The sequence below is a fragment of the Ovis canadensis genome, chromosome 1 (genome assembly GCF_042477335.2).
Source record: "Ovis canadensis isolate MfBH-ARS-UI-01 breed Bighorn chromosome 1, ARS-UI_OviCan_v2, whole genome shotgun sequence".
Taxonomy (NCBI): Eukaryota; Metazoa; Chordata; class Mammalia; order Artiodactyla; family Bovidae; genus Ovis; species Ovis canadensis.
Genome location: NC_091245.1, coordinates 86,975,467 through 87,001,464, shown reverse-complemented (window position 1 = coordinate 87,001,464; position 25,998 = coordinate 86,975,467). Strand labels below are relative to the sequence as shown.

The 25,998-nt window shown below is 35.8% G+C and overlaps 1 protein-coding gene across 2 annotated transcripts in view; it reads left to right on the top strand.

Moving 5' to 3' along the window:
• Positions 1–25,998, top strand: part of WDR47 (WD repeat domain 47) — a 63,438-nt gene that overhangs the window by 18,569 nt on the left and 18,871 nt on the right. For both annotated transcript variants that reach the window (XM_069599436.1, XM_069599432.1), the window contains exons 2-7: positions 2,128–2,294; positions 4,873–4,956; positions 8,797–8,881; positions 13,428–14,230; positions 18,603–18,726; positions 24,747–24,925. In XM_069599436.1, coding sequence (XP_069455537.1) covers positions 2,137–2,294; positions 4,873–4,956; positions 8,797–8,881; positions 13,428–14,230; positions 18,603–18,726; positions 24,747–24,925 — 1,433 coding nt within the window. In that variant the 5' untranslated portion in view covers positions 2,128–2,136. The remainder of the gene's footprint in view (positions 1–2,127; positions 2,295–4,872; positions 4,957–8,796; positions 8,882–13,427; positions 14,231–18,602; positions 18,727–24,746; positions 24,926–25,998) is intronic.

Genomic DNA, 25,998 nt, shown 5'->3' with positions numbered 1-25,998 from the left:
GGTAAAGAATTCTCCTGCCAAAGCAGGGGACGTGGGTTTGATCCCTGGGTCAGGAAGATCCCTTGGAGGAGGAAGTGGCAACTCACTCCAGTATACTTGCCTGGGAAATCCTATGGACAGAGGAGCCTGATAGGCTCCACGGGGTTGCAAAGAGGTGGGCATGACTTAGTGACTAAACAACAACAGTTCTTTTCTAGTAAGAACTATCTGAAGATTTGGGGAATGCTAAAATCAGTGGGCTCTAGGAGTAATCTCAGAGAGACATTTGTGAAATATGGTCAGAATTTATTGAATGGAAGTATCATTAATTTTATTGTACAAAGTCTATGAACAGAAGGGTAGTCAGCTCAGAAGACAGCAAAGGGAAACCCAAAGCATGAGAAATTGGGTGACTGGCCTCTTGGGGGAGAATTTGTGATTTGTCTGTTTCCTGAGGTAGGCTTGTTCTTATTGTGGAGATGGATGTATGAGATTAGCTTAGTCTGATGTCATTATATATTTGAGTCATAATTACTTTCCCATGCTCTGTCCTTTGTTTACTCCACCTAAGAGAAAAAGTACGCTCATCTGATGAGCATTCTAGTCTGCCACATGATTGTAATTAATTCTCATTATGAAGAAATAAATTGTCAAAATAGTAAACAAATTGAAAAAAACCTGTATGCATACATGTATATATTTATATTTCTGTGAATTTGATTAAGGATAATTGGTCCTGTGGGAGAGATGCTGTTTTATCTGATCATGTTTGTTTGCAACCAGTCTCTTTAGCTTGCTATATTCTTTTGTATTGCTCTGAGCCTGAAAACTGCAACAACTTGGGGCATTTAAGTTGTGTGGTCTCATCTTTAAAATGAGAATGTTGACCTAATGCTCTTCAGAATGCCTCTTAGTTCTAATTCTTCATGATTAACTTGTGAGCTCAGTTGTATCACTGCAGACTTAACAGGTAAGAGAAGGGATTTGAAAGAACTGAAATATCATTGATGTTTATGTTGATAGTACCAATATTACTTAAAGTTGCACGTTTCAATCAGCCTTGTTTTATTTGTTTCCAAAGTATAGAGTACAACATTGTATGTGTTGCTGCTACATTGTGTAAACTTCTTAAGGACAGAGTGAGTACAGGACAGTGTATATCACAAAGAAAAGATAGCCAATACTTACTGAATGAACATATAGGACATAACTAAACATGGTTTGGATATTTGTGACTTTAAAAATGTTGTTTATTGCAAATTTTATACATATGTATGAGTAGACAGAATAATATTATCTTAGTTCATCTGAGGTGCTGTAACAGGATACGATAGACTCGGTGATCTATATATAGAAGAAATTTAGTGCTCACAATTCTAGATGCTGGGAATCAGAGATAAGGGTGCTAGCAGGTTCTGTGAGAGCCCTCTTCTAGTTGCAGACTGCTGAGTCACATTGTATTCTCCTAAGAGAGGGCTAAGCTAGCTTTCTGGGGTCTCTTTTACTTTTTAATTATTATTTTTTAATTTAATTTTTCATTTTTATTTGGCCATGCCGAGAGGCAGCGCACATGGATTTTAGTTCCCCAACTAGGAACTACTGGTTGCCCGTTGCAGTAGACGTGTGGAGTCTTAACCGCTGGACCACCAGGAAACTGGGGTGTCTTTTACAAGGGCACTAATCCTAATCATGAGGGCTTTGTCCTCATTACCTAATCACCTCCCAAAGGCCTTTCCTCCTAATACCATCACTTAACATATGAATTTTGGGAAGACACTAATGTTCAGACCATAGCAAATATTATCAACCTCCATTTACCTATTACCTTACTTTAATAGTCATGATTATTTTTTATTTACTTCCTACCATGTGCCTTTTGTATTATTTTGAAGCAAATCTCAGATTATCAGAGTATAATCTGTAATTCCAATGTATATCTCTTGAAGATAAACACTTAAAGAAATCGTAGCTATACCTATATCATACCTCAAAGAATGACTTGGTTTTGACATATTACATTAATTTCACTTTGAATACCTGTACTAATTATTTCCAAGAAACTTGTTATGTGTAGTTTCCATGTAGTTAATAATGCTTAGAAATAAAACAGTAGAAATAATTTTTGTTTTTATTTTGTTTAATATTTAGGCTATCGACATGACGGCTGAAGAAACAGTGAATGTAAAAGAGGTTGAAATCATTAAGCTAATCTTAGACTTCTTGAATTCAAAGAAGCTTCACATTAGTATGTTGGCCCTTGAGAAGGAAAGTGGAGTCATAAATGGCCTGTTTTCTGATGATATGCTTTTCCTGAGGTATGATTTCATTATCACTGTAAGGTTTGTAGCTCATTCCAAGAAATGTAAGTATTAATAAGATAATAGGTACAATATAGGTAGGTCTTTTTTAAAAATATAAATTTATTTATTTTAATTGGAGGCTAATTACTTTACAATATGGTATTGGTTTTGGCATACATCAACATGAACCCATCATGGATGTACACGTGTTCCCCCTCCTGAACCCCCCTCCCACCTACCCCTCCATACCATCCCTCTGGGTCGTCCCAGTGCACCAGCCCCAAGCATCTTGTATCCTGCATCAAACCTAGACTGGCGATTCGTTTCTTATGTGATATTATACGTGTTTCAATGCCATTCTCCCAAATCATCCCACCCTCTCCCTCTCCCACAGAGTCCGAAAGACTGTTCTATACATCTGTGTCACTTTTGCTGTCTTGCATTCAGGGTTATCATTACCATCTTTCTAAATTCCATATATATGCGTTAGTATACTGTATTGGTGTTTTTCTTTCTGGCTTACTTCACTCTGTATAATTGGCTCCAGTGTCATCCACCTCATTAGAACTGATTCAAATGTATTCTTTTTAATGGCTGAGTAATACTCCATTGTGTATATGTTAGGTAGGTCTTTATAATCATGAAATGTAAGTATAATTTTTTAATGTTTATTTTTATAATGAGAATTTACAAAGTAAAGTTTTCTGTAGAATATTTTCAGGAGTAAGATCCAAAGTTCATTAAAAAGAGTCACAACTTTATTATGGTTGTGGCATTGTGTAAAAGATACTAGATTAAGAAATCAGAGACTGTAAACTTAAACTATTTCTGAAATATCTCTTGTAGCTGTAGAAGTAAAACATACTCATATAAATATATTCTTTGTAGAAAATATAGAAAAATAAGGAAGAAAAATCACCTCACCATCCACACATAGTTTTTGATGCATATTGAAAAACCAGCAATTCTGTTTTGGATTTATAATTTGTATCCTGCTTTATCCATTAACATTATAAGAATTCTCTGTGTGATTATAAATTTTTGCTTTTAAAGTTTTCAGTTTACTTAATTTCCTAATAATTTCCCTATTTTTAGACAAATTGTTTCCAGGTTTTCTTAAATGCTCTACTGAGCATCTTTCATACATATGACTTTTTCTATATCTTGGATTATTTCCTTAGCACATGTTTCTTGGAGATGGAATTGCAGAGCAAAAGGGAGTTAACATGTTTGCCAAAATGGAAAGCTAAATATATCCTTCCTTGAATTGGATGGAAAAAGAAAAACCCAAATTTCCAGACAGAAATGTACTCTGTGCTTATGTGGTACCAAATGTCCTTGACAGGGAGTAGAGATTCTTGGATATGTAGCATTTTGTGAAATGAAAATGAAGTGTTTCTAACTCATGAAGAAGGAACTTTTTAAAAAGCTTTATTATATCAGGAAATTTTATTTAAATTCATTGCACTTCCCTGTATTTAATATTATGAACGTCACTGAGCCCTAGAGAGCTTAGTCAATGAAATGTATAGCAGGAACCAATACTAAGGCAGTATTCTTTGGGCTTTGTCTTTCAAGCATTGCTATTCCTGGAATTTAGTAGTGGCTCTCCGATATCCCTCTGCAGAAACCCGTTGGTTTGTGGTGAAGTTTTACTGGTCTAAGGTGAAATGCAAAGAGTTAAAGAATAGTAAATTTTTCATTAAACTAAATGTATTCTTCTAATGTATTCATCTTAAAGGGCTCACCTTTGAAATTGTATCCTTCCTACTTTTTAAATGTTAAAATGTCCCTTTATAAAATGATTATGTTATATATTGTGATTGCTTTTTATTACTATTCATTCTTTGTAGAATTTTAAAAGTTGGCAATCTTATGTAGATCTTCTTGCTTCTTTCTTCCTTTTTTAAATTTTCGGTTCTAAAAACGCATAAGTAGGGAAATAACTTTTAAGAAGGAACAGTAATCTAAAAGCCTTATAACTTTTGGAAGTTCTCATAGACCACTTAAGTCAGAGAAACCTGGTATTATTCATTACTGTTTTCATTCTCAGAATATAAAGTTTAGTATATATTAAATTTAGTTAAATGCCTCCAAGATGTTGAAGTCACATTTAGAGCAGTTTTTCAGCCTTAGTACTGTTAACATCTTGTTGTGTGAGTGTGGGGGTTGTCCTGTGCATCGTAGGATGTAGGATATTTAGCAGTTCCTCTGACCTATACCCTGTAAATGCTGGTCACACCCCAGTTGTGACAACCAAAAATGTCCCCACACAGTGCCAGATGTCTCCAGGGGGCAAAGCTGCTCCAAGTTGAGACCCACTGACTTAGGGAGACTGGGACATACCTACACACTGGCCCCTAAATAATACAGAGTAACTTTAAACTGTAAGATTAGTGGGGAAATAAATACACTTCCAGTGTTTTTACATAGGTGAAGAAAAACACATTTTAGAATGAGGAGTGGGTGCAGGTTCAGAGATTCTTCTCAAATAGTGTATGTTGTTACAAATAATTTGTGGGAAAAGTTAATTCTGCTTTTAATTAATTAGTGTAACATGTTTGATAGCATGCATGGATTTTTCTTTATATAGGCAACTAATCCTTGATGGTCAATGGGATGAAGTTCTTCAGTTCATTCAGCCTCTAGAATGTATGGAAAAATTTGACAAAAAAAGGTAAGATTTCATATGAAACTTTTTAGTATCTTATCGTTGGTAGAAGTGTAGCAACTAGCAAGACAAAACAATAAACAAAAATTTAAAAACAGGACTGTTAGCTTTTCTAGCACATAGTACCCTCAGTCCCATTGAGTTGGAGCATTTCTAGAGGACAGCTTGCATGTACTTCAATTAGTTGACTATCTGATATATAAAATTAGTCAATGGTGCCTATATATAAAACATCACAAGGGCCTATCTGAAGCAGTTGTTTCTTCATAATACTACAAAGATTTTAGAGATGTCATTCCATTGTTTCCTGACCTCCATTATTTCTGCCAAAGAGTTATTTTTAATTCTCTTGTATGTAATGTTTCTTTTTTTCTTCTTCTACTAGCTGCCTTCAAGATTTTCTCCTTGTCATTGGATTTCAGCAGGTTGATTGTGCCTAAGTGTGATTTACTTGTATTTTTCCTGCATGGGGTTTACTGAGGTTTTTGGATCTAAGTTTATGTCTTTCGGCAAATTTGAGAAGTTTTTGGCAGTTATTTCTTCAAACATTTTTTCTGCTCCTTTCTCTTCTCCTTCTAATTATATAGTATTAGATTGATATTGTTCCACAGTTTTGAAGCTTTTTTCCTTTTTTAAAAACATTTTTTCTGTGTATTCTTTAGTCTTGATTTACCTTCAACATTTATTGACACTTCCTTCAGTTAGTAACCTGCTCATAAAGTGAATTTTTCATTTCAAATATTGTACTTTTTGGTTGCAGAATTTACTTTTATTTATAATTTTTCTGCTGAGATATTCATATCTGTTTGTTCATTGTGACTATATTTCCCAATAAAGTCCTTGAACTTATTTTTAGTAACTGTTCACTAATAGTTCTTATTTGCTAATTCCAACTTCTGGGTTATGTCGGGCTCAGTTTCTATTGATTGTCTTTTCTCTTAACTGTAAGTCACTCTTTTTTCACATGTCTCATCATTTTTCAAAATATATTCTGCACATTGTGGATTCATTGTTGAAACTCTGGATTTCTGTTATCTTCTTTAGAAAACTATTGATTTTTATTCATACAGGGAGTATACTTTGTTATACTCAGAAAGCAAAGTCTGTCCCTCACCTAACAGCCATCAGTTGAAATCTCTGCTCAGTTATTTAACCTTCAGTCTGTTGCTTTTGCTGGGCTGTTTGGAGTCTCCCTTGCATCTTGGGTTTTAGGTATGGCCAAGGTTTTAGGCACAGTTTATACAGTAGATTTTGATATATTTTTCATTGTGGTTTCCTCTTGTTTTGGATCCTCCTACCCTCTCTGCCACTTTTCAGCTGTTCTGGCATACCAGACCTTTCTCTGACTTCTCAAAAATCTGTAAAACTGCAGCTTTCTGCTTGAGTTTTAGCTCATGCTGTGTGGATTGGGGAGTATCTCAACTGGAAGGCCCTATACCCTTGACTCTCACTCCCTAAAGTTCCCTTTTCTCATGTATTGACTTCCCTCTAGGTGTGCTAGCCATTTCCCACCCCCGCTTTGGTGCTTTCAAATAATTTTTGGGTTTTATCTAGGGTTTAATTGTTATTTGCAGAAAAGTTAGCCAGATACAAATTACTCCACCATTATCAGAAGTGAAACTTCGTGTTAGTTTCTGATTCTCCATAATTCATGCTATTTGATACTTCTTTGCTTTTGTACATTGTTTATTTACCTGGAATACTGTTTCTTACATCATCTTCTGCTTTTACATAGCACATGCTTGATCATTTTCCAAGAGTCAGTTCTTGTAAGACCCTCATCATTTCTTATAGACTTGGTTTCATACTCCTTCAAAATCTTTCTCTGCGTTAGTTACTCAGTCCTGTCCGACTCTTTGAGACCCCATGGACTTTAGCCCTCCAGGCTCCTTTGTCCATGGAATTCTCCAGGCAAATACTTCAGTGCGTTGCCATTCCCTTCTCCAGGGGATCTTCCCAACCTAGGGTTGAACCTGAGTCTCCTATTACAGGCAAATTCTTTACTGCTGAGCTACCCAGGAAACCCAGAACCTTGCTGAATCCTATACATATTAGGAATTTATTAGATGATTCTCTTCTTTTTGTTTTTTAAATTGAAGTATAGTTGATTTATAATACTGTGTTCGTTTCAGGTATATAGCATAATGATTCAGTATTTTTGCAGACTATATTCCATTATAGCTTATTACAAATTCTCTGTGCTATATAGTTAATCTTTGTTGCTTATCTGTTTTATGGATAGTAGTTTGCATCTGTTAACCTCATACCCGTAACTTATCCCCCACCACCAACTTTAGTAACCACAAGTTTGTTGTCTATGACTGTGAGTCTGTTTTGTGTATATATGTATATTCATTTATGTTATTTTTTAGATTCCACATATGAATGTTATCATATAGTATTTGTCTTCCTTTGACTTATTTCAGTAAGCACAATATTCTCTAGGTCCATCCATGTTTTTGCAGATGGCAATATTTTTTGTTTTCCTCTTCCTTATATGTCTTCTTTTTAAAAAATTTTTTTAGTTTCAGATACACAGCAGAGTGATTCAGTTATACATATATCCATTCTTTTTTAGATTCTTGTCCTGTGTGAGTCATTACAGAATATTGAGTAGATTTCTCTGTGCTAAGCAGTAGGTCCTTATTAGTTATCTGTTCTATATATAGTAGTGTGTATATGTCAATCCCAGTCTCCCACTTTATCCCTCTTCCCTTTTTCCCACTGTTATGATTAAGATTGTTTTCTGTATCTATAACTCTGTTTCTGTTTTTAAAATAAGCTCATTTGTACCATTCTTTATAAGATTTCACTTATTAAGTGATATCATGTGATACTTGGCCTTCTTTGACTTACTTCACTCAGTGTGACAATCTCTAGGTCCATCTGTGTTGCTGCAAATGGCATTATTTCATTCTTTTTTATGGCTGAGTAATAGTTCATTGTGTCTGTGTATACACACACACCACAACTTCTTAATCCAGCTATCTGTTAATGTGCATTAGATGAGTTGCTTTCATTAGATGCCCTTCTTTTTAAAGGTAGGGATTTTGTTTTATTGGCACATATTTGCTGTTAAAACAATGGCTGGAAGAATGACTGTGAAGGTTCATTATTATTTTCTTTCAGCCCTTAGAAACACTTTTCTTTAAAGTGCTTAAGGCACTCAACATTTTTTGATTCATAGACAAGTAAATAGACTCTCCCTTTCTCCTCTCTGAAAAATACCTTTTGAAAAGTTTTAAATCTACAGTTATTTTATGGCTTTTTAGAAGTTTTATTCATTTCATTCTACCCTTTCATCTCCATTTTTATAAGAATTGTCTCATGTTTGAAAAGACATATTTTGGGAAATAAAATATTTGGAATATAAAATGTTTTGATTTCATGTTAGATGACTTTTGACATCTTCCATAAAACTTGATTTTTTTTTTGCTTTGAGTATTAAATTGTGATTTCTTGCTATCTTTTTAATTATGGCTTATGAGTGATTGAACACACACACACACGGCTTCAGTGTGATTAGCCTTATAAGGTATTTTTAAGAGTTTTCTGAAAGCAAAGGTACTTACAGTAACTAGTAAATACATTTGATTTATGAGACATTGGGAAATTAATTTTTTAAAGTGTTTTTTAAAAGAAATAATTGATCCTATAAGAAAAAACTTGGCCTATTTTGCTTTAGGAGCTTGAGTTTCATTTCTGGTCATTGACATTGCTATAGTGAAAGGCAGTGAAAGTGTTAGTCATTCAGTCGTGTCTGACTCTTTGTGACCTCATGGACTATAGCCTGTGCTATAATTCAGCTTTTAATCATTTTAATGTTTCATATTTTATTTTTCACAGGTTTCGTTACATTATCCTGAAGCAGAAGTTTTTAGAAGCTTTGTGTGTTAACAATGCAATGTCAGCAGAAGATGAGCCCCAGCATGTAAGATTTTTATTCCTGAAGGTTTGCGCCATAGTCTTGTTTCAGTCATAAGTATTTTATTCCCTAAAACAAAAGATTCATATCATGAGTTAAAGTTTTTATAAGTGGTGGTGGGGCAAGATCTGTGGTTTTAGAGGTGTAGTGCTTTCAATCTATAGTGCTTCTGGATTTGTTCTGTGATTTAGGCAAAGATGATACACATGAATGGCTGTTTGGTTGGAGAGTGTGTGCCCCTCTTGTTTAAGGTAATCTAGATATCCGAAGATGTTTGACTTGATGAGTATATCATTGCTTCTTTTCTTATCCCAGAAGTGAATTATGTTTACCTCTTCTTTCTGTCTTTTCAGTATTTCTTTGATCCAGAGGTTTTTGTTTTTTTTTTAAACCCTTTATTTTTTGGCTGTGCAGTACAACTTATAGGATCTTAGTTTCCCAGCTAGAGGTTGAACCCAGGCCCTTGGCAGTGAAAGCGCAGAGCCCTAACCACTGACAGCCAGGGAATTCCCCAGAGGTGTTTCTTAATAGAATGTTTATTAATGACAATTTAGATTTAATGATATTAAATTCTTTTTGGTTAGAGAGTTACTTTTAAAGTTTTAATATTAGTATTGTTGCATCCAAAACCAAAGAAACTTTTATTAAGTGCTAGTAAGTAATCATTGAAATAGTAGATAAATGCTTGCCAGGTAATGATGTTTAAAGGTGGAAAGAGGTACTTTCCTGGTAGTCTAATAGTTAAGACTCAGCACTTCCACTGCAGAGGATTTGGTTTGACAGCTGGTCAGGGAACTAAGCTTCCACATGCCAAATGGCATGACCAAAAAAAAAAAAAAAAGGTGGAAAGAACACTGGAATATGAATGAATCAATAAGAATTTTCATTCTGTCTTTGTCACTAATCAACTGAATTCAGTTCAGTTCAGTCGCTCAGTTGTGTCCGACTCTTTGCGACGCCATGAATCGCAGCATGCCAGGCCTCCCTGTCTATCACCAACTCCCGGAGTTCACTCAGACTCACGTTCATCGAGTCCGTGATGCCATCCAGCCATCTCATCCTCTGTCATCCCCTTCGCCTTCTGCCCCTAATCCCTCCCAGCATCAAGGTCTTTTCCAATGAGTCAACTCTTCCCATGAGGTGGCCAAAGTACTGGAGTTTCAACGTTAGCATCATTCCTTCCAAAGAAATCCCAGGGCTGATCTCCTTCAGAATGGACTGGTTGGATCTCCTTGCAGTCCAAGGAACTCTCAAGAGTCTTCTCCAACACCACAGTTCAAAAGCATCAATTCTTTGGCACTCAGCTTTCTTCACAGTCCAACTCTCACATCCATACATGACCACAGGAAAAACCGTAGCCTTGAGTAGACGAACCTTTGTTGAAAAAGTAATACCTCTGCTTTTTAATATGCTATCTAGGTTGGTCATAACTTTTCTTCCAAGGAGTAAGTGTCTTTTAATTTCATGGCTGCGATCACCATCTGGAGTGACTTTGGAGCCCAAAAAAATAAAGTCTGACACTGTTTCCACTGTTTCCCCATCTATTTGCCATGAAGTGATAGGACCAGATGCCATGATCTTCATTTTCTGAATGTTGAGCTTTAAGCCAACTTTTCCACTCTCCACTTTCACTTTCATCAAGAGGCTTTTTAGTTCCTCTTCACTGTCTGCCAAAAGGGTGGTGTCATCTGCATATCTGAGGTTATTGATATTTCTCCCTTCAATCTTGATTCTAGCTTGTGTTTCTTCCAGCCCAGCGTTTCTCATGATGTACTCTGTATAGAAGTTAAATAAGCAGGGTGACAATATACAGCCTTGATGCACCCCTTTTCCTATTTGGAACCAGTCTGTTGTTGCATGTCCAGTTCTAACTGTTGCTTCCTGACCTGCATACAGGTTTCTCAAGAGGCAGGTCAGGTGGTCTGGTATTCCCATCTCTTTCAGAATTTTCCACAGTGTATTGTGATCACAACAGTCAAAGGCTTTGGCATAGTCAATAAAGCAGAAATAGATGTTTTTCTGAAACTCTCTTCCTTTTTCCATGATCCATCGGATGTTGGCAATTTGATCTGTGGTTCCTCTGCATTTTCTAAAACCAGCTTAAACATCTGGAAGTTCACAGTTCACGTATTGCTGAAGACTGGCTTGGAGAATTTTGAGCATTACTTGACTAGCGTGTAAGATGAGTGCAATTGTGCAGTAGTTTGAGCATTCTTTTGGATTGCCTTTCTTTGGGATTGGAATGAAAACTGACCTTTCCCAGTACCCTTGCCTTGAGAACCCCATGAACAGTATGAAAAGGCAAAATGATAGGATACTGAAAGAGGAACTCCCCAGGTCAATAGGTGCCCAATATACTACTGGAGATCAGTGGAAAAATAACTCCAGGAAGAATGAAGGGATGGAGCAAAGCAAAAACAATACTCAGTTGTGGATGTGACTGGTGATAGAAGCAAGGTCCGATGCTGTAAACAGCAGTATTGCATAGGAACCTGGAATGTCAGGTCCATGAATCAAGGCAAATTAGAAGTGGTCAAACAGGAGATGGCAAGAGTGAACGTCTACATTCTAGGAATCAGTGAACTAAAATGGACTGGAATGGTGAATTTAACTCAGATGACCATTATATCTACTAGTGCGTGCAGGAATGCCTCAGAAGAAATGGAGTAGCCATCATGGTCAACAAGAGAGTCTGAAATGCAGTACTTGGATGCAATCTCAAAAACCACAGAATGATCTGTTTGTTTCCGAGGCAAACCATTCAATATCACAGTAATCCAAGGTTATTCCCCAACCAGTAATGCTGAAGAAGCTGAAGTTGAACAGTTCTATGAAGACCTACAAGACCTTTTAGAACTAACACCCAAAAAAGATGTCCTTTTCATTATAGGGGCCTGGAATGCAAAAGTAGGAAATCAAGAAACACCTGGAGTAACAGGCAGATTTGGCCTTGGAATACCGAATGAAGCAGGGCAAAGGCTGATAGAGTTTTGCCAAGAGAATGCACTGGTCATAGCAAACACCCTCTTCCAACAACACAAGAGAAGATTCTACACATGGACATCACCAGGTGGTCAACACCAAAATCAGATTGATTATATTCTTCGCAGCCAAAGATGGAGAAGCTCTTATACAGTCAACAAAAACAAGACCAGGAGCTGACTGTGGCTCAGATCATGAACTCCTTATTGCCAAATTCAGACTTAAATTGAAGAAAGTAGGGAAAACCACTAGACCATTCAGGTATGACCTAAATCAAATCCCTTATGACTATACAGTGGAAGTGACAAATAGATTTAAGGGACTAGATCTGATAGACAGAGTGCCTGATGAACTATGGACAGAGGTTCGTGACATTGTACAGGAGACAGGGATCAAGACCATCCCCAAGAAAAAGAAATGCAAAAAAGCAAAATGGCTGTCTGAGGAAGCCTTACAAATAGCTTTGAGAAGAAGAGAAGTGAGAAGCAAAGGAGAAAAGGAAGGATATAAGCATCTGAATGCAGAATTCCAAAGAATAGCAAGGAGAGATAAGAAAGCCTTCTTCAGGGATCAATGCAAAGAAATAGAGGAAAACAACAGAATAGGAAAGACTAGAGATCTCTTCAAGAAAATTCGAGATACCAAGGGAATATTTCATGCGAAGCTGGGCTCAATAAAGGACAGAAATGGTATGGACCTAACAGAAGCAGAAGATATTAAGAAGAGGTGGCAAGAATACACAGAACTGTACAAAAAAGATCTTCACGACCCAGATAATCATGATGGTGTGATCACTCATCTAGAGCCAGACATCATGGAATGTGAAGTCAAGTGGGCCTTTGAAAACATCACTATGAACAAAGCTAGTGGAGGTGATGGAATTCCGGTTGAGCTATTTCAAAATCAACTGAATTGCTTAGGTTAAATCTGGACCCTACCTTTTCCCACAGGTAAGATATAGAAGCTGTGCTATGCAATTTCTGAAGTTCTGTACATCACTGAAAGCTCATGATCCTAAGATAATATTCACTGTACAAATTACTTTATTTTTTAGCTAAGCTTCCTTTTGTTCTATCTGCACCCGTTTTGTAAAAGTGAACTGTAGATGTTGCCTTTCTTGATTTGGTTTCTTTCCCCACACACATTTGTCCTAAGGCAAGTTTGAGAATGGCTCTTTTGCTTTTTCGGTAAGCTGGAGTGATGGCAGGGTATAGTAAGCAGTTGAATGTTGGCATGCTTCAGTTTCATTGCTCAAAAACTTAATTATCCTTACTCTTAAAAATTATGCATTGAAAATGATAGTATTAAGTCTGAATTACCTTTTTTCTAGGTAAAATTTAATATGCTAATAACCAAATTTTAAAATCTTTATTTTAGTAGTAGAAAACATTTGGATTCTTCACTTGCAAGTTGTTATGTAGCCCACCATTATATGAGTATTCTTTGACACTAGTTTATCCCTTTGCAATTGAACAGTTTGTGAAAGTTTATAAAGTATTTTTGAGGAAAATACTGTCATTGTTTTCATATCTCATAGGCTCTCTCTTTATAGCACTTGTTTTTTTTACAGCTGGAATTTACAATGCAGGAAGCTGTGCAGTGTTTACATGCCCTGGAAGAGTACTGTCCTTCTAAAGATGACTACAGCAAGCTCTGTTTGCTTTTGACTTTGCCTCGTTTGACCAATCATGCTGAATTTAAGGACTGGAACCCCAGCACTGCACGAGTTCACTGCTTTGAAGAGGCTTGTATCATGGTGGCAGAATTCATCCCTGCTGATAGGAAGCTAAGTGAGGCTGGTTTTAAAGCAAGTAACAATCGTTTATTTCAGCTTGTAATGAAGGGCCTACTTTATGAATGCTGTGTGGAATTTTGTCAAAGTAAAGCAACAGGAGAAGAAATTACAGAAAGTGAAGTACTCCTTGGAATTGACCTCTTATGTGGTAATGGGTGTGATGATTTGGATCTGAGTTTATTGTCATGGCTCCAGAATCTCCCATCTTCGGTCTTCTCTTGTGCTTTTGAACAGAAAATGCTTAATATTCATGTTGACAAACTTCTAAAACCCACAAAAGCTGCATATGCTGATCTTTTGACACCTCTTATCAGCAAACTTTCTCCGTATCCATCATCTCCAATGAGAAGGCCTCAATCAGCTGATGCCTATATGACCCGCTCTCTGAATCCTGCTTTAGATGGCCTCACTTGTGGACTGACCAGTCACGATAAGAGAATCTCAGACCTTGGGAACAAAACTTCTCCAATGTCACACTCCTTTGCTAACTTCCATTATCCAGGAGTACAAAATCTCAGCAGAAGTCTCATGCTTGAGAATACAGAATGTCACAGTATTTATGAAGAATCCCCTGAACGGTAAGTATTTGCTTATAAAAATTGGCAGATCTCCATAAGTGTGAGATAATCTAATTGGGGTATGTGTTTGTGTTTTCTAAATGTTCAAGTCTCTTTAGTTGAAAGTTAGTCTTTAAAGCTTTATTTGTAAGGAGTTTTAAAATTTTTGATAATTAATATTCTCCAAGAAAATCTTTATTTTTATGTGCTGTATTATCATTTTGCTGGTTATAAAGGCAGTGAATACGTATTAAGAAATTTTGGAAATATGGAAGATTATCAGTAAGAGAATTAAAATCCCACACAATCTCACACTTAGATGACCCATGTTTTTCCTTTGAATACGTTTTTAAAAATTGGGAAGGTGCTATATATATTTTCATACAGTTTGCCTTTTTTTTTACTCGATAGATCATGAATTGTTCCCATATTCTTAAACGTTTATTGAGGTCAGTGATTAAGGGTATGTGCATTATTCCTTTGTATGACTGTGTCATAGTTTTACCTAATTCCTTATTGTAGGAGAGTATAGTTTCCTGTAAATACTACTGTATTGAACATGTATATATATAAAAATCTCTGGTTATTTCCAGTTATCTTTAGTAATTCTTTATATATATATAAGTGTTAAAACCACCACTCAGTTTTTCTTTCAAATCTGGCATGAAATAATAATTTCCTGATTAGCAGTTCTTTATATCAAGGCTTAAGAAACTTCTTGTCTCAGTTTTCCAGGAATCCCATTGGGACACATGGCTGGTTTCCTATTCTCTGAGTTGATACTATGAATCATTACTATTGACTGCAATAAATTTATTAAAAGAGCATAAAAATGAAACCTTTTACTATTCACATAGGATAGTTGACAGCATTCTGTAGTGAGGAAGAAGCACTGGACTTGGAATTTCTGTTTCTAATTAAAACAAGAGGAGGTATTTAGTTAAGGCATAAGAATTACAGGATAAATACTTATGGAAGCATTTTCTGTTAAGTTGCTGTGAGATTGTTGGGTGTGGTGGGTGTGATTTTCTTTAATGTTCTTTAAAGAAAGGAGAGGATTCTAGGATCAGTTAAGTGAGGGGACTTCCTAAAGCCTAGGGTGACTTCCTGAGGCATCTTACTGCTCTGTATTTTATATTTGAAAGAAAAAGATGATATCTAGTGATGAAAATGAATGAGTATAATTTAATATAGGGCATCCTATTATTTAAATCCTAAAGGAATAGAGAATCTTGAGTATTGGTAGAGACTATCTTAAACTTTTCTTTGACTTTTCAATCCCTTTAGAGAAAATTTTTGCTGTCTGGGATGCTGAGCTTCTGGGGGAACTGGTGACGTTTTTCTGAGTGTATGAGATGATAGGAGCTTCTTGGTCAATATAATGAATAGCATGTTTGGAATTGTACACCAGTGGGATTGTCTTGATAAAGAGAAAAAAAAACAACACAAAAAGCTAGCCAAATTTGACTCTACACATGCTGTTTCCTGTGTAAAGAAAGTACTATAATTGAGAATTGACTGAATAAAGATGGAAAGAAGTGAAGTTATTAGACCATTATAGAGGGGTAAAATGTAACTTGTTAAAAGGTAAGTAATACATGTGTTTTTAGCTGAGCAGTAGTAACAAAAACATCTGTCATGTCTCTGAAACTGGGAAACTTATGAGGCAAAGTAATGCAGAACAGTGAGTAGAACATGGTCTTTGGAGCCAGACTATGGTATGAATAGTAGCGTTGCCGTTTTCTAGCTGCATGATCTTGGAATGGTAACTTAATCTCTCTGAGCCTCAGTGACCTCCTCTATAAAATAGAGTGTTGACTTGTAGAGTGAGATAAAGTTCCTAGCAGAGTGGTAAGCATGTGCTTGGTGCTTAATAAATACAGATTTCCCTCCTTCAGGGCTCATACCCTTGGAAAGGACGGTGTGTCAGAAGGGCTACTAATAACATGTTCAGTTCAGTTCAGTTGCTCAGTGGTGTCTGATGCTTTGTGACCCCAGGAATCTTAGCACACCAGGCCTCCCTGTCCATCACCAACTCCCGGAGTTCACCTAAACTCATGTGCATCGAGTCAGTGATGCCATCCAGCCATCTTATCTTCTGTCATCCCCTTCTCCTCCTGCCCCCAGCCCCTCCCAGCATCAAGGTCTTTTCTAATGAGTCAACTCTTTGCATCAGGTGGCCAAAGTATTGGAGTTTCAGCCTCAGCATCAGTCCTTCCAATGAACACCCAGGACTGGTCTCCTTTAGGATTGACTGGTTGGATCTCCTTGCAGTCCAAGGAACTCAAGAGTCTTCTCCAACACCACAGTTCAAAAGCATCAATTCTTCGGTACTCAGCTTTCTTCACAGTCCAACTCTCACATCCATACATGACCACTGGAAAAACCATAGCTTTGACTAGACGGACCTGTGTTGGCAAAGTAATATCTCTGCTTTTTAATATGCTTTCTAGGTTGGTCATAACTTTCCTTCCAAGGAGTAAGTGTCTTTTAATTTCATGGCTGCAATCACCATCTGCAGTGATTTTGGAGCCCAAAAAAATAAAGTCTGACACCGTTTCCACTGTTTCCCCATCTATTTGCCATGAAGTGATAGGACCAGATGCCATGATCTTCGTTTTCTGAATGTTGAGCTTTAAGCCAACTTTTTCACTCTCCTCTTTCACTTTTTTCAAGAGGCTTTTAAAAATAACATGTTATAGAAGAGTTATTTGGCTGTTGATAAAGTATAAAAATTTATTTTGGAAAAAGTTTACCTGGTTTTGAAAAATGTTTTAGGTATAATTAGAAAATATGGGTAGCTCAGATCAATTATGTTAAAATGCCACATAAAGAGACTTTTGCTTGTGGTAATATAAGTTTGAATTCAGTATTTATTTTAAAATATTTAGTTGTCTACTCTGTGCTAGCACCATGCTGCATCCCCAGGATATAATGATTGAGTTACTATGGTGAAGAAGATAAAACCCACAGGAAAAGTTTATAAAAGAGTGTGTAGTGTTCTGAAGGATCTATTTTGACTTGAACAGAAAGCAACTCAAAAAAGAAAGAAAAAGCAGGTGAAATATGCAAGCCGTGACTATGCAATATAATGGTCTCAAAATTAAATTGCAGGAAAAATAAAATCTATGCCCAGACTTGGGCCAGCATTGGATTTGGAGTCCAAAGACCTGGATTCAAGTCCTAACTTTATTTACTAACTATGCAGTTTTGGGAACATGCCTTTTTTGAGTCTGTTTACTCGTCTGTGAAATGGGAGTTTTAATCTATTTTACAGGTCACTGTGCAGATTAAATGAGATAATGTATATGGAAGTGCTGTATAAATTGCAAAATTAAATGTTACTTTATAAAATTGTTTTATTCTATCTACACAGTTAATAATTCTTACAAATTCTACTTTTGGATTAAAATGCATTTTCCTTTGGTCATTGGCAGTTTACAGCATCGTCCTGTAACCAAAAACTCTTCCCAGATCTTTCTACTTCCTCCTCAGGGTGCATGTGTGTGTATACATGTCTAGATATTTATGACTACTAGGCTCCTAATGGTACCTTTGTGAAGGTGACTATCTAGCTCTGCTTTCCTAAACCCTTGACCTCTATTTATTTTTTTTAGACCTCTATTTTAATATGTCTTACATACTTATGCCTGGAGAGGCCATTGTGAAGTCATTTCATAATCAAATTAATTGAAGACAAAATTCACTTTACTTTTGTACTTGTTCCCATGGTATCTGTTACTGATCGGTAATCTTTGTGAATGTGGTATTTGTCATCTTTGGATAATGTTAGTTATTAAAATTTTTAAACAGTGTAACTATGAAAAGTAGAAACTGCCAGTGTCTAAGAAGACGACAAGGAACACCCTGACAGAAGACATCAAACTTACTAATTAGTCTACATTAAAAATATTTGAAAGATGTTTCACTTTTATGTTAAGTACAAATAAAGAAAGCCTTTTAATAAAATCTCAACTATTCTTAGCTTTTTATTGAAATATATTGGAGGAAAGAAAATTGATGTTTGGATAACAGAATAGCAGATTGAGTTCTTTAAGTGAATTTAGGCTTTAGGTCATTTGACCTATTAATTTGTAGATGAAGCTGAGCCACAAAGAATGTAAGTGATTTCCCAAGGCCACACATACTGTTCTAGATGGGAGTCCCTACCTTCCTTGTTTAATAATCCAGTCCTCTTTCATATTATTAGCACATTCTGTTTTTTAAAATCCCTTACATATAGTACTTAAGAGAAAAAAGTAAAGTTTAAAATCTGTTTTTGTGCATTTAATATATACTTAAGGTAAATATGCCTCTTTTAAATTAAAATTTCTCTAACTACATTACATTTTTCTTTACCCCTACTTCTTCCTTTTCATTTGTTACCCTGAAGTGATACACCTGTTGAGGCACAGAGACCTATCAGCAGTGAAATCCTGGGCCAGAGTTCAGTTTCAGAAAAGGAGCCTGCAAATGGAGCACAGAATCCAGGACCAGCTAAGCAAGAAAAAAATGAGGTAATGTTTACTATATCTCAGGCCTTTTAGAGTTATCCATTTTGTAAGAAGTAATACTATTTGCTTGGAAAGAATTTTCTGTTATTTCACAGGAGAAGAGAGAATACCTAGATTTTCTTATTAGATCATTTCTCCCCTCTTCTTTAAGAATTTATAGTTTTTTTGATTGTTTTCTAATATATATTTTAGAGCATTTTTAATGTATGAATTTATTAACAATTAAAAATATCACAGTTGACATTCCTTCTGCATGTTTGAGAATTCATGTAATTGAATTCATATTAAAGGTAGACAACTTGTATTTTAAGATATGTGCTCTATATTTTAGTAAGTAGATTTAATGAGCAAGAAATTATGACATTTATAATGTAGAATAATACCTTATCTCTGCTTCCCTGCTGGCTCAGCAGTGAAAGAATCTGCTTGCAATGCAGTAGATGTGAGTTTGATCCCTGGGTTAGGAAGACCCCCTGGAGAAGGAACTGGCAACCCACTCGACTGTTCTTTTTTATTTTTTTAAATAAAAGTATTTATTAGGCTGTGTTGGTCTTCATTGCTGTGTGGGCTTTTCTCTCACTGCAGCGAGTGGGGGCTGTTCTCTGGCTCCTGTGCACAGGTTCTCATTGCAATCGCTTTTCTTGTGTAGCACAGACTCTCTGGGGTGCATGGGCTTCAGTAGTTGTGGCTGTTGGGCTTCCAGCGCACTGGCTCAGTAGTTGTGGCACATGGGCTTAGTTGCTTCTCAGCATGTGGGATCTTCCCAGACCAGGGATTGACCCTGTGTCTCCTGCATTGACAGGTGGATGATTCTTTATCACTGAGCCACTAGGGAAGCCCCCACTCCAGTATTCTTACTTGGGAAATACCATAAACAGAAGAGCCTAGCAGGCTACAGTTCATGAGGTCACAAGAGTTGGACGTGACTTAGCAACTCAACCATCACCACCACCACACCTTATCTAAGCCTTTAGAGTTCTAGTTTATTTTTCTGCTTTGAAAAGGAAATTGTGAAATAAGGTGCAAATTTTATCATATTTATAATATCCCACTTATAAAGGGTAAATAGGTTTAATAAGTTGAATAAGTTTTTTTTTGTGTTTGACTAAATATTAAAAATGAGGTTGAAAAATTATCCTTAAAAGTACATATGGATATGTGCCAAACAACAGTATCCAAAAGTATATGAAGCAAACATTGGCAAAGCTGAAGGGAGAAATAGACTGTTCTGCAATAATAGTTGGAGGTTTCAATACCATACCTGCAGTAATGGATAGACTATCTAAACAGAAGATCAGTAAGGATATAGAGGGCTTGAACAATGCTGTAAACCAGTTTGTGCCAACAGACATCTATAGAATACTCAACAGTAGTGGAGTACACAATCTTCTCCAGTGCACATGCAGCGTTCTTCAAGATAGATAGTATCTTAGGACTCAATACATTTTAAAAGATTTAAAATCATGTAAAGTGTCTTCTCTGACCACAGAGGAATGAAGCTAGAAATGACTACCAAGGAAAATTTTTAAATTCAAAATTTGGAAAAATGAATCAACACGTTCTTAAACAACCAGTGGGTCAAAGAAGTCACAGGGGAAATTAGAAAACACTTAGAGACTAATGAAAATGAGCACAACATAACAAATATACAACAAGCTTATGGAATGCAGCAAAAGCAGTGCTCAGGGATAAATTTGTAGCTGCGAATGCTTACATTAAAAAAAGAAGAAAGGGACTTCCTGGTGGTCCAGTGGTTAAGAGTCTGCCTTGCAATGCAAGGGACGCAGGTTCAATCCCTGGTCTGGGAACTAAGATCCCACATGCTGCAGAGCAACTAAGGCCATGTGCCACAACTAACCCCTGAATAAATAAAATAAATAAATATTAAAAAAAAATAAAAATAAAAAAAGAAGAAAGATCCCAAATTAATAAGTTTATGCCTTGAAGAGCCAGAAAAAGGAAGAGCATGCTATATCCAAAGCTTGCAGAAGGAAGGAAATAATAAAGATTAGAAGAGAGAGAAATAAAAGGGAAACAACAGGGAGAATCAACAAAATCAAAAGTTGGTTCTTTGAAAAGATAACAAAATTCTTAAGCCCTTAGCTAGACTGACAAAGAAAAAAGCCAATAACTAAAATAAATAAAACTACCTTATAGGGCTTCCCTTACAGGTAGAAAAAAGCCAATAACTAAAATAAATAAAACTACCTTATAGGGCTTCCCTTACAGGTGGTAAAGAACCCACCTGCCAGTGCAAGAGGCACAAGAGATGTGAGATTGATCCTTGGGTCGGGAAGATCCGCTGGAAGAGGAAATGGTAACCCACTCCAGTATTCTTGCCTGGAAAATTCCATGGACAGAGGGACCTGGTGGGCTATAGCCCATAGGGTTGCAAAGTCGGACACGACTGAAGCGACTTAGCATATCTACCTTACAACAATAAAAGGGATTATAAGAGAATACTATGACCATTTGCAAACTAACATAACTTAGATGAAGTGGACAAATTCTTTAGAAGCAAATTACTAAACTCACTTGGAAAGAAATAGAAAATCTCAACAGATCCATATTGAGTAAAGAATTGAATCAGTAATCAAAAAGCTTTCCAACAGAGGAAAGACAAGGATCAGATGACTTTACTGGTGAATTCTATAAACATTTAGGAAGAGTTAACAATAATCCTCAAAATTTTCCAAAAAATAAGAGGAGGGAACCCTTCCTAACCCATTCTATGAGTTCAGCATTACCATCATAGCAAAGCCAAGTGAAAATATTAGGAAAAAAAACTACAGACCAATATGTATTATGAATATATAAGCAAAAATCAAAATACTAGCAAGCCAAAACCATTAGCATATTAAAAGGATTATACATCTTGACAAAGTAGATTGATTGCAGGATGCAAGCCTAGTGGTTCAACATAGAAAACTTTCAGTTTAATAATCACATTAATAGAATGAAGGAAAAAATAAACAACATGTGATTGTCTCAATTGATGCAGAAAAGACATTTGACAAAATGAAACACTCTTTGCTATTAAAAACTCTCACAGAACTAATAATAGAATGGAACTTCCTCAGCATGGTGAAGATTATGGAAAACCCAAGCTAATATCATACTTAATGGGGAATGACTTAAAGCTTTCTCTCTATGATCAGGAACAAAGATAAGGATGCCTGCTTTCACAATTGTTACTTCAACATTTGTTACAAGTTCTAGCCTGAGCAGTTAGACCAGAAAAATAAATAAATTGGGAAGGAAGAAGTAAAGCTGTCTCTATTCACAGATGACATAAATATTATATATCAGAAATAATCCACATGACCCCTATTAAAGCTTATGAGCAGGTTCAGCGAAGTTGCAGGGTACAAGATCAACACATGGAAATTGTTTCTGTATACCAGCAGTGAATAATCAGAAGAGGAAATTAAGAAAGCAGTTTTGTTTACAGCAGTATATAAAAGGATAAAATACTTGGGAATAAATTAAATTAAGGAGGTAGAAAATTGGTATGCCAAAATCTATAAAATATTACTGAAAGAAGTTAAAGAAGACCTAAATAAATGAAAAGACATTCTGTGTTCATTAATGGGAAGATTTAATACTGTTAAGATGTCAGTACTACCCAACATTATTTACAAACTTCATGTAATTCCTGTAAAAAATTCCACTGCCTATTTTGTAGTAATGGAAAAGCTAATACTCAAATACTTGGAATTGCATCAGGCTTTGAATAGCCAAAACAATTTTGCAAAAAAAAATATAAAATTGTAGGACTCATACTGCATAATTTCAAAACTTACTATAAAGCTACAGTAATTAAAACTGTAGTTCTTGTATAAGGATAGGCATATAGACCAGTTGAATAAATTGAGAGGCCAGAAGTAATTTCATATATCTGTGACCAGTTGATTTTTGGTATGGGTGCCAAGTCTACTCAGTGGGGGAGAAATAATCTCTTCAACAGATGATGCTAGATATCTGGATTTCCACATGCAAAAAAAGAAATTGGACCTCTGCCTCACACCATGTGTAAAAATTAACTGAAACTAGATCAACAACTTAAGTACAGGACCTACAAAAGTATAAAACTCAGAAGAAAACATAGAGATTAATCTTTACAACCTTAGATTTTGTAATATGTCCTTAGGTATAATACCAAAAGCTTAAGCAACAAATGCAAAAATTGAACTTCATCAAAATTAAAAACTTTTTTGCATCAAAGGACATTATCAATAATCTGAAAGGACAGCCTCCAGAATGGGAACAATATTTGCAAATTATTTATCTGGTAAGGTTTTAGTATCTAGAAAATATAAAGAACTACTACAACTCAACAATAAAATCCGTTTTAAAAAAGGCGTTGAATAGACAGTTCTCCAAATTGGCCAGATGTCTATAAATAGCCAATAAGTACATGAGAAAAATGCCTAACATCACTTGTCATTAGGGAAATGGACATGAAAACCACAATGAAGTATAACTTCGCAATTACTAGAATGGCTAAAAGGCTAAAATCAAAGCAGAAAGTAATGTGTTGGTGAGAAAAGAGAAATTTGAGGCCTCATACATTTCTGGTTGGTATGTAAAATGGTGTAGTCACTGTAGTTTCATGGTACCTCAAAAATCTAAACAAGAATTACTATATGACCCAGTCACTTTACTTTCAGGTATTACCCAAAAGCTTTGAAAGCAAAGGCTCAAATAGATAACTGTACATCCATGTTCATAGCATCATTATTAACTGTGGCCCAATGGTAGAAATAACTCAGGTACATCCACAGGTTAATGGATAGACAAAAGTGATGTATCCATACGATGGAGTATTACTCAGCCATAAAAAGGAATGAAGTCTGACATAGGCTGCAGCTTGGATGAACCTTGAAAACATTGTGTTAAGTGAAATAATTCAGACACAAAAGCACAGATACTGTATGATTCCGTTTACATGATATATCTAGGATAAGTATATTCATAAGACAGAAAATGGAATAGAAGTTAGCAGGCATTAGAGGAAGAAGGAAATGGAGTTTTTGCTTAGTGGTTAGAGAGTTTTTGTTAGGGGTGTTGAAAATTTTTGGAAATAGATAATAGTGGTGGTTATGTAACACTATGACCCAATGCCACTGAATTCCACACTGAATGGTTAAAATACAATTTTTATGTTTTACCACAAAAAATTTTTTTAAAGGACATAGAGATAATTTTGTTTCAGAGTTATTGCTGTAAGTTATAAAATAGAGGAGGACCATTGCTATTCTCTGGGAAAAGGAGACAGTTTTAGCTTTAGTCAGTCAGTCATACAGGACTCTTGGTTAAGCTTACTGTCAGTGTTGGCCAGTTTTAGAGATGATCCAGTTCATATGATCTCTGTAATTTGACCACACTCTAGCTTGGCAGGAGGGTCTTTGCCAATATTGGAATTCACTATAATATCTAAGTCCTTTAAGTTGAGTACTATGTAGTTCTTTTAGACAAATGAAGTAGGAATGTTGAGACTGCTGAGTTTAACATCTGTTTATTCTATTTTCTTGTGAAGAGCCATTTGAATTAAATTATTGTTTTTGAAGGAAATTTTATAAGCTTCCTTCTAGAGTAACCTATTAAGCCACAGCCACTTACATGCTTAAATTTTGTTAGACAAGGTTAGTATTATATTTATTAAATATTAATGTAGTCCCTCAGTATTTTTTCCTAGTAATGTAGATTTGTGCTAGTCTTTACATTTGTATTGTATATTCGTGTCGTCCTTGTGACAACTGTAGTCTGTTTTTATTTGTGTTAGTCAGGGATCCAGGATGATCATTTGTTTTGGTCAGTCTTTTACTGTGGAATAGAGCAAATTAATTGATCTGATCTAATTGACTGTTACGACTTATGTGTACTATGTTATTTTTCAAAGATCTAATATATTATTTTCTGATTGCCGTCTATATGTTTTATGCAGCACTTATGGAAGTTACTGTCGAGTGATAACATATTCAATCATAGTCTGCTCAAACTTTTTTTTTTATATTTTTAAGCTTCGAGATTCAACAGAACAGTTTCAAGAATATTATAGGCAAAGATTGCGCTATCAACAGCACTTAGAACAGAAGGAGCAGCAGCGACAGATATACCAGCAGATGCTGCTTGAAGGAGGTGTGAATCAGGAGGATGGTCCTGATCAGCAGCAGAATCTTACCGAACAATTCCTTAATAGGTCGGTCTTTTAGTCACATTTGAAATATGAGAAATTATTTAAAAGCTATTAAGAGCATGCGGTAACTGCTACTTTGTGTGTATAGTTTGAAATTTTAAGGCTTTTTAAGTGTTTCAAGTAATGTGGAGTTACATAATCTCTTCAGTCACAGAAGTCTGAGGGCTCATCCAGTTTTGTCCTCCTTCTGTTAAATGGTCTTTTGCATCTGAGCAAAGGGAGCGGTGAGCATGGTGGTTTCAGCATACAGGCTGAAAGTGGGCTGCTTTTGGATCTGGCCATATCTTAGGGTAGCTGAAGACTTAGGGGAAATTACTGTCTTCAGTTTGCTCGTTTCCTCATCTATTTCACAGGGTTGCCATGAAGATTAAACGAATTAACCTATGTAAAGTACTTAGAACAGTACCTGGCATAGAGTAAACACTATATTAAGTGGTAGCTGTTATTTTATTGTTATCTTGAGAGCTTAAACTTTCAGATTTTATTGAATTCAGAATATTTAAATGATTCTTTCTTATTAATTTCTTCTAAAATGTATGAACTTACTATTTTTGATTATAGGAGGTAAATACATGGTAACTTTTTTTTTTTTTTTAGAAATCTGTAAACCAGAATATGTATACTTAATTGAGCTAGAGTTTTTGGAAGGTTGAGTTAACATATATTAAAAAAATTACTTAGAGTAATTTCTAGCATATAGGAGGCATGCCATAAATGTTGGCTGTCATCATGATTTGGAGTAGGAAATGGCAACCCACTCCAGCATTCTTGCCTAGAGAATTCCATGGCAGAGGAACCTGGTGGGCTGTTATAGTCCATGGGGTTGCAAAAGCACACACGCATGCATGCATCATCATGGTTATGATGGGCAGTGCAGTGGTGACTGTCCTTTCCTGGTCCAGTAATATTGGAAGTAACCTGCTTGACATTCTGTGTGTTATGCAAGTCAGTGAGCCTGAAACTGATCCTTTCTTCAGACCTTCACACAAGGAACATTTATAGTGGTATCTAGAGTCTAGGAGTCCTCTGAACATTCAATTTGAAGACCATTTTCTTATCACCTCTGATCAAGTCAC